Genomic DNA, 9,538 nt, shown 5'->3' on the forward strand with positions numbered 1-9,538 from the left:
TTCACCTTCAAATCTCACTTTGAATCTAAGAGGGTTTTATGTTTTGAGAGAAAAGTGAGAAAGAAAAGGGAAAAGAAATGAAGAAAAAGAGATATATGGCTGGGATTTAGAGCCACAAATCTGATCCACACGTGAAAATATGAAAATACCCTCGAGCTACCCCTTTTTAAATTTAAAAATCTAATCAGATCTGCAGTACGGTCACGGCGCGACCACACTGGATCGTGGCGTGGCGTTTGAGGCGATTTCATCCCAGCTTTTGATGCTTCCTAATTCTAATTCGTGTGCATCCTCTCGGCGCGACCCCATTGGTCCATGGCGCGACAAACAAAGCATTTTTGTCAAAATTTCAGTTAACTAAGTCCAAGACTCGTAGCATGACTCGTACCCTTCATACTTGCTTCGCATATATACTTAGACCTCATCAAAAAGTCTCACTCAACTTAGTACCCTCATAAACCATGCATATACGTATACACGTATGCATTCTCATGTGTATATATATATATATATATATATATATATATATATATATATATATATATATATATATATATATATATATATATCGTGTTCATCAAACTAAATCTTTAGATCATTTAATCACATAAAAGACCAAATATAAACGTTTTTAGGATCAAATACGTACCTTAGGACATGTATGAAAAACGAGATGTTACAGTCTAAACCGTTCGTACTCATGTGTGACGCTAGTGATTATGCAATAGGAGCTGTCTTAGGACAACGGAAAGAAAAACATTTTCATCCTATCTACTATGCTAGTAAAATGCTAGCAGGTGCTCAATTAAATTATACAACCACTGAAAAAGAATTATTAGCTGTAGTGTTCGCTCTAGATAAATTTCGACCATATTTGATTATGAATAAAGTAACCGTCTACACCGTTCATTCTGCTCTCAAATATTTACTTAATAAACCCGACTCTAAAGCTCGACTCTTGCGATGGGTTCTACTCCTACAAGAATTTGATATGCAAATTATTGATAAGAAAGGAGCTAATAATCTTGCAACAGATCATCTTTCACGTTTATAAAATCCTAATCTAGACAACGTAGATGAAATTCAAGACACATTTCCAGATGAGTGACTTATGATGATTTCAGATGAGTCATATCCATGGTTTGCTAACTTTTCAAACTATTTAGCTTCTAAAGAACTAAGAAAAGATTTAACTTATCAACAAAGAAAAAAATTCTTCTACAATTTAAAACATTACTTTTAGAAAAATCCTTACTTATTTAAAGCAGGTCCTGACCAAATTATTCGTCGTTGCATTCATGGTAAAGAAGCAAATGAAATCCTATTACAATGCCATAGCAGTGCACCAGGAGGACACTTTGGTCCTAATTACACGGCTTGTAAAGTTTTAGATGCAGGATTTTATTGGCCTACCGTATTCCAAGATGCACATAAATTACTTCAATCTTGTGATACATGTCAAAGGGGAGGAAACCTCTCTAAGTGAGATGAAATGCCCCGTCAAAATATTCAAGTATGCGAAATATTTGATGTGCGGGGTATTGATTTCTTGGGACCATTTCCTTCTTCCAAGAGAAACCATTATATTCTTGTAGCTGTCGACTACGTTTCTAAATGGGCTGAAGCTAAAGCTCTTCCCACCAATGACTCACGAGTAGTGGTTGATTTTCTAAAGAAATTATTCTGTCGATTTAGTTTTCCTAAAGCTTTAATTAGTACCGTGGAACCCATTTCACTAATCAACTACTCGAGAAAGTTCTAAAAATATATGGGGTTAATCATCATTTTTCTACAGCTTACCACCCTCAAACAAGTGGTCAAGTTGAAAATACCAATCGAGGATTAAAAAGGATTCTCGAACGCACAGTTGAAAATAATCCGAAACTCTGGTCTCAGAAGTTAGATGATGCATTATGGGCTTTTCGAACTGCATATAAAACACCTATAGGGACTACTCCTTTTAGGTTAGTTTATGGAAAAGATTGTCATCTACATGTTGAAATTGAACACCGAGCATATTGGGCCTTAAAACAATGTGATTTATACCCTAAAGAAGCAGGAAAACACAGACTTCTCCAATTAAACCAACTTGATGGACTTAGACTTTCTGCTTATGAAAATTCAATGACTTACAAAGAAAAAACGAAAAGATGGCATGATGCTCGTATTAAAAATATTAAAAGTTTTCAAACGGGAGATAAATTTCTAATTTTTCAATCAAAATACAAGTTCTCTCCAAGAAAGTTAAGATCTAGATGGATGTCCCTTTTATAGTTAAATAATCTTTTCCCACCGGATATGTTGAATTATATAATAAGAAAAGAGACACATTAAGAATAAATGGCCATCGTTTAAAAATTTACTTTGAGAAAGATGCATTACCAGGATGGGAAGTAATTTCCCTCACTACCATTAAAGATTAAAATAAATAACAAAAATTACTGTAGAGTTTGTAAATTAGCTGTATATTCTGATAAATTTCGAAAATTTAAAAATTTTAAAAGTTTTTATAGGAAGCCGTCGGCTTAAGGCTAACAAAGCTGCTGACCTGGTAAAAGCAGAAAAAGCTGCACAATTGTCATTTCATAAATGCTTTTTGACCACAAAGCCGCCGGCTTGGCTTATAAATGCGTCGGCTTTGCTTATAAAGCCGCCAGCTTACACTACAGACGGGTTTTAAACCCTATTCCGCCTCATTCTTCACTTTTTACACCTACAATCACTAAAAACGTTCTCAGGACCCAAAAATTGCTGTTTTCTTCATCTACATTCTAAACAGCCATGGCTGGAAGAGTAAGTTTCGATTTTTAAATTATGCATTGTCAAAACCCTCTTGTTTTCTGTAAAACTGCTATACTTCCTCTGCCATGCCATGAAGTCGCCGGCATCAATATGAAGCCTCCGACATACTTCGTTTTCCCTCTATTAGAATTGATGATGTTTGTTAGTTTGTTGGTATAGGAATTGATAAGAATTGCTTAGAAATCGTTGTTATAATGATTATTGCTAAGATTGGGAGGATAAAACCCTAAAAACCTAAACGTACTAAATATACATATAAAGCCTTCGGTGTTGTAATTAAGCCTCCGGCATTATCTTAATTGCACACGAATCGAAAATTGCTATTTGAACAGGTTTGGAAAAATCAAAAAAATCTTTTGCAGGTTATGAAGCCGCTAGCATGGGCTATTGAAGCCGCGGCTTCATTATAAAACTCAAATTTTTATTGCTAATGATTATTTGATTTGTGTTAAACAGAGAGTTAGAAACAGGGAGGAACTTGAGCCAGTTGAAATTTGAATTGATTGGGCTTCATTACACGAGTGGTAGGGTTTCCACAAAACGATCCTGGGTTCCAAACCATGGCTCTTAGACTTAAGAGGATGATGCGTCAGGAGATGTTGGTGCCTTATGAGGTTGACTACCCTGAACACTAATCAGGGTGATATGTCAGCGATGATGGGGACTCATCACCAGGAGTTGATGGCTAAACGCCATGGAGATAAATCTGAGTTTGATGCATTTAGGAGGGAGACTATGTATGAGCAGGGACGTATGAACTACTCGGTTCAGTGGGTAGTTCATAATGATGAGAGGTTTTATAGTCATTACCCCAGTACCGACCCTTTTGACCCTACCTATTATGAGCCACCACCGTATGGCCCAGGTGTTGCATTTCCACCAGGGCGTTATGACCGTGCTTATGCTTTGGCATAGATTCAGCCTGCTGTTGATGTTGATGATGATGATGATGAGGAGTAGAGATTGAGGAGGTTCCCGTGATGATGTTTGTTGGTTATGTTATGCTATGAATATTTCAGACATTATTATTATTATTCTGATGATTAAATTATGGTCTGTAATAACATTAATTCTGCTTAATTATCGTATGTGTGAACTTGCTATTATTATTATTATTATTATTATTATTATTATTATTATTATTATTATTATTATTATTATTATTATTATTATTATTATTATTATTATTATTATTATTATTATTATTATTATATATACTTTGTTATGATTGATTATTGTGTTATAAGTATGTGATGATGATAGAAGAACGGATAAGTGATGAAGCAACTAAAGATGCTTCTCGACTACACCAAAAGCTCAAAAAGGGGAGATTTACTTTTTTTCGCCTTTTCATATATTACCCTTTTATATCTATTTATGCAATGAGGACATTGCAACTTTCTAAGTGTGGGTTGGGAGAGAGATGATTAAAATGGTTATAAATTGATTGCAAAAATGGGCACAATTTAAATTTTTTAAGAAGTATAAACTCTTAGTTAAATTTATGTCTTTTTACTAACTTAATCTTAATCTTAATCCAATAATAGAACTACTCTCAACTTTGAGATCGGACTACTTGTTTAAGATAGGAAGTAAAATGCCAAAATTATGAAACGATTACAAACTTATAGCCACTACCATATGGCATAATAAGCATGGACCACTGAGTAGCTAAAGAGTCCCAATAAGGGCCAACTTAGAAAAAATTACCAAATGTAAAGCTAATGCTAAGCATGAAAGCAAAAGAACTAAAAAGTTAAAAGAGCCCAATGAAGGCCAATAAGAGTGATGGAAGCGAGAGAAAAGAGTTCCAATGAGAACCGCACACTTATAAAAATTCTAGTTAGAAAATAAAAGAGTCCAATGATGACCATCTTGTATAAAGCTGGATTAAGAAACATTAGGACTGCTTGTGCTCCTTGGTCTGGTTCAAACTAGTTCTTATAATAATAAAAGCTAACTTTCAAAATAATTTGGCATCTTTTTGACTTTGCATTTTACTTCAGCTTTATATACCCATTTAAATTGAAATGATTTAATAGTTTACTTGAGGACAAGTAAAAAACTCAAGTGTGGGGTATTTGATAACTCCTAAATTATACAGTATTTTGATAACATTTTGAGGAGTTATTTTAGTGTTTTAATACTAAAACACGCTAAAACGGGTAAAAATGAGAAAATATATATTTTTAATATTTTGTTGAAGTTGTGTATCAACCAGGAGCAAAAACAGTCAAAAATGCAGAAAAAATGATAAAGCCGCCGACATGAAGGCATTAAAGCCGCCGGCTTCCCTGCAGGATTCTAGAATGTTCCAGATTTGATCACAGAATTTAATGAACTTGGCGACCAAGCAAAATGCAGTCAAGCCGCCGGCTTCGCACTAAAGCCGCCGACCTAAATTACACGGTTTTATCTAATTGCTGACCAAGTTCAAGCTAAAATTGGAAGATATTCTCGACTTGATTCAAATGAAATCAATCCGCCGACTTTACACTGAAGCAGCCGGCTTAAGTTATTCAGAAAGGTACGACGTATTCTTCTAGGTCAAGATTTACGTAGGCCACAATCCAAGTTAAGGGAAGCCGCCGGCTTCCTATCCAAGCCGCCGGCTTGGGTTGGCGGTTTCAGAAGTTATAAATAGAGGCCTTAGGGTCAGTTTTAATCATACCATAACGTTTTACTCTGCATTCAGGGTTAAAACATGAATTAGTTAGGGTTTTGTTTACTTTAAACATTCAAGTTATTCAATCAAGCATTTGTTTTTCAATCCTTTTTATGTCGGTATGATTCCTTCTATTAATTCTTGTCTTTTATTTGTTTTTACTTTAATCATGGACTAATAGCCTTACATATGATTGAATCATGTAACACCTTGTGAACAATGCTCAATTATTCGAACTGTATGAAAGATAACAGAAAACCGGATCTGGGATATGAAGCCGCCAGCTTCATAAACCAGAGCCGCCGGCCTTTATCAGATTAATTTACTATTCGATTGTAAATTATACTTAGATAAAATTAAACAGTATTCGGAGAAAACATTTAACAAAGCCAACGAAGCCGCCGGCTTCGTTGACAAAAGCCGCTGACTTTATCATGTAATCACAAAACAGTAATTTGACAGAATCTCTGGATTTTCTGTTATGTCTTCTGTTCGATTAAAACACCACGGGTGGTTTAGTATGATCTACATTAATCAATTACTATTAAGTTTTACTTAGAACATCACTAAGTTTAAAACTTAGTAAACTTAAATATAATAAAATCGGATTATTTTAATAGTGAGAATTATGGCTAGTAACTATAATTAGGGTTTGGTTAATCATACTAAATCTATTATCAGGTCTTAAGCAAGCATTCAATCTAGACATCTATTCTAGGATTAACCTGATCAACTAGTCTTGGATTAGATATTCTTAGGTCATTAATAAATCTGAGTTGTATTTAAATTAAAATGCAATTGTGAGCAAGGTGTGAAAGATTCAAGCATGTGTTTTTTTTAAATATCATTTATTTCTTTAATTTATTTATCTGCAAGTTAATTGTTCTTTTATTTCATTGTTAATTAAAGCAACCAAATCTTAAAATCAAAGTTTTATATTCTAAATCCACTCGTTCTCTTGGAATGAACCTTAACTTACTCAAATACTAAATTACATCTGATCGGGTTCTTTTGCTCGTTAGGGTGTTAATTGTAAATTGTAAATTAAGATATTATAAATTTAACAGTTAGATTAAAAGACACACATTACTGCACACACTTTTGACACATCAACTTACCTCTTTTCTTCTTTCTCAATCGAACACCTTCCCTGCTCTTCTCAAACACACACGGAAATGGCAGACTCATCAAAAATTCACCCTGCTATCACAATCAATAACATCAAAAACTTCATACCAATTACTCTTGAGATGGAAAAGAGTCAATACTTTTTTTGGTAAGCTCTTTTTAAGAATCATTTTCGAGCCTATGAAGTGCTCGATCACATCATTTCGGCTACCAGTGATGATTCCTTTTCCACCACTCCACCTCCTGCACGAACAGCCTCATGGGAACGATTAGATGATATCATTCTCCAATGGATTTATGGCACAATTTCTCTTGATCTTCTTCGTACCATCTGTAAAGATGACTCAACGGCCCAACAAGCTTGGGATCGCTTGAAAGGCATTTTTCACGATAACAGAAACTCTCGTGCAGTTCATCTTCAAAACAAATTTGCAAACACTAGCATCGACCAATTTCCTGATGCATCCACTTACTGTCAGGAACTAAAGATTTTAGCTATTCAATTAGGCAATGTCGGCCCTGCAATAGAAGAGGATAGGCTGGTTCTGCAACTTGTCACTGGGCTCAATGAATCTTATGCCAGTCTTGAATCAATCATCTCACATCGTGAGAAATTACCATCCTTTTATGAAGCACGATCAATGCTTATCCTTGAAGAATCTCAAAAACAACAATCAGCTACTCAAGCAGCTTCTCATGCCTCCACCACACTTGTTTCTTCCACCACATCATCGAATCAAACACCTACAACTGGTTAATCGAGTCATCAATTTAATAATCGAGGTAGAGGCGCTTCCCGTGGCGGTGGTAATCGTAGACGCAATAGCTACAACAATCAAGGGAGAGGCAGAAGTCATATGGGTTCTAATTTCTTTACTGGTGAACCATCCAACTCACCACAACCATGGTCTTATGGGCCTTGGGCAGGGGCTAATGCAAATTGGACCATTCCTCCATGTCCCTATCCAGCTACTACTTGGGCTCTTCCACAGAACACTAATAATCAAGCAGGCCTGTTGGGTCCTCGGCCCAGTTCCAATTATGCAAGCTCAGATGTATCTCAGTCTACTGATTTGGAGTCTGCTATTCATACAATGACGTTAAACCCGCTCGATGATAATTGGTATTTGGTAACAGGTGCCACATCTCATATGACCAAAACTCAAGGTAATTTCTTGTTTTATTATCCAACTACTTGTGCTAAACGTATTACTGTCGGGAATGGTCACGGTTTGCCAATACAGGGTTATGGTCATACTCTCCTAAAAACACCTTCCACCTGAAACCTATACTTAAATAATGTTCTCCACTCCCCTCATTTAGTTAAAAACTTAATATCTGTTCATCGTCTATATGTTGTTAAACATATATCTATTGAATTTGATTCATTTGGTTTTACTGTGAAGGAATTTCCGAAGGGGACCCCAATAATGCGGTGTAATAGAACCGGTGATTCATATCCATTTCATCCATCCATCGTTGCTGCATTCAATTTCCAACCATTCAGCTTTTTCAGCATCTTTCTCAGATTTATGGCACAATCGTCTCGGTCATCCGGGCGCTCATGTTATCAAATCTATTAGCAATAAAAAGTACACTCATTGTAAATTGAGAAATAAAGTACTATTTGTCAATCTTGTGTTTTTGGAATACATGTACGTTTACCGTTTTATGCATCGAATAATTTTAATTATGCTCCATTTGATATCCTTCACAGTAATTTATGGACCTCGCCAATTCTAAGTAATGGTGGACATCGTTACTATATGTTAATTCTTGATGATAAAACTAATTTTATATGGACATTTCCTTTATCAAACAATTCACAAGTACACCAAACTTTTCTTAACTTTCACAACTTTGTTAAAACTCAATTTGGCATACCTATAAAATCCTTTCAATGCAATAACGGGACAGAATATAATAACAAACTCTTCCACCAATTATGTGTTAACAATGGTATGGTTTTTCGCTTTTCATGTCCCCACACATCATCTCAAAATGGTAAAGCCGACCGAAAAATTCGTGCTATAAACAACATTATTCGTACTATTCTATCTCATTCTTGCGTCCCGCCCCAATTTTGGCCTCATGCACTTGAACATGCCACTTACTTACTAAATATTCTACTAACTAAAATTCTTCAAAATCTATCTCCCACACAACTATTATACTCCCGAACACCAACTTACACTCATTTTAGGGTATTTGGATGCCTTTGCTATCCACTAATTCCTTCTACAAAAATAAATAAACTTCAACCTCGTTCCACCCCGTGTGTTTTCTCGGTTTTCCCACTAACCATCGAGGCTATAAGTGTTATGATCTATCCACTAAAAATATTATTATTTCTAGACACGTACTATTTGATGAAACATCCTTTCCATTTGCCAACAGTTCTCACGTCACTACACCTACATCTAACTCTACTGATCCTCACTCATTACCAAATTCACCAGTCATTCCTACTCATACTACTCCTACAAATACATCCTCTAATACTACTCCTCCAACTATTATTGAAACAGAAGTGCCACTTCGAACCATGACTACACGAAGCATGGCTGGCATTTTCAAACCTCGTATCCCATTTAATCTTTCTGCCTTAACCACGATATCTCCTCTACCCACCAATCCCAAACAAGCCTTGACCGACCCTAATTGGAACCATGCTATGACTGACGAATACAAAGCACTAGTTGATAATAAAACATGGATACTTGTACCTCACCAACCTAACATGCATGTTATCCGCTCAATGTGGATTTTTCGTCATAAAACAAAATTTGATGGTTCTTTTGAACGCTACAAAGCACGGTTGGTTGGTGATGGTCGTGCACAACAAGTAGGTGTAGATTGTCATGACACTTTTAGTCCGGTTGTCAAACCCGCTACTATACGAAAGGTCTTAAGCATTGCGTTTTCAAATTCATGGCCCATCCA

At 35.6% G+C, this 9,538-nt stretch overlaps 1 protein-coding gene across 1 annotated transcript; it reads left to right on the forward strand.

Annotated features, from left to right (window-relative positions):
• The first annotated feature begins 6,642 nt into the window (after positions 1 to 6,642).
• LOC139859342 (uncharacterized) lies at positions 6,643 to 7,353 on the forward strand. Its single transcript, XM_071848135.1, has 2 exons — positions 6,643 to 6,743; positions 6,810 to 7,353. The coding sequence occupies exons 1-2, from the start codon at positions 6,643 to 6,645 to the stop codon at positions 7,351 to 7,353; spliced, it is 645 nt and encodes a 214-aa protein (XP_071704236.1).
• Positions 7,354 to 9,538: the final 2,185 nt, after the last annotated feature.

The sequence above is a fragment of the Rutidosis leptorrhynchoides genome, chromosome 7, assembly GCF_046630445.1.
Source record: "Rutidosis leptorrhynchoides isolate AG116_Rl617_1_P2 chromosome 7, CSIRO_AGI_Rlap_v1, whole genome shotgun sequence".
Classification (NCBI taxonomy): Eukaryota; Viridiplantae; Streptophyta; class Magnoliopsida; order Asterales; family Asteraceae; genus Rutidosis; species Rutidosis leptorrhynchoides.

Coding starts and splice junctions, on each gene's coding strand:
- LOC139859342 (XM_071848135.1), top strand. CDS start 6,643: ATGGCAGACTCATCAAAAATTCACCCTGCTATCACAATCAATAACATC. Junction 6,744..6,809: donor AAGAGTCAATACTTTTTTTG/GTAAGCTCTTTT, acceptor TTCGGCTACCAG/TGATGATTCCTTTTCCACCA.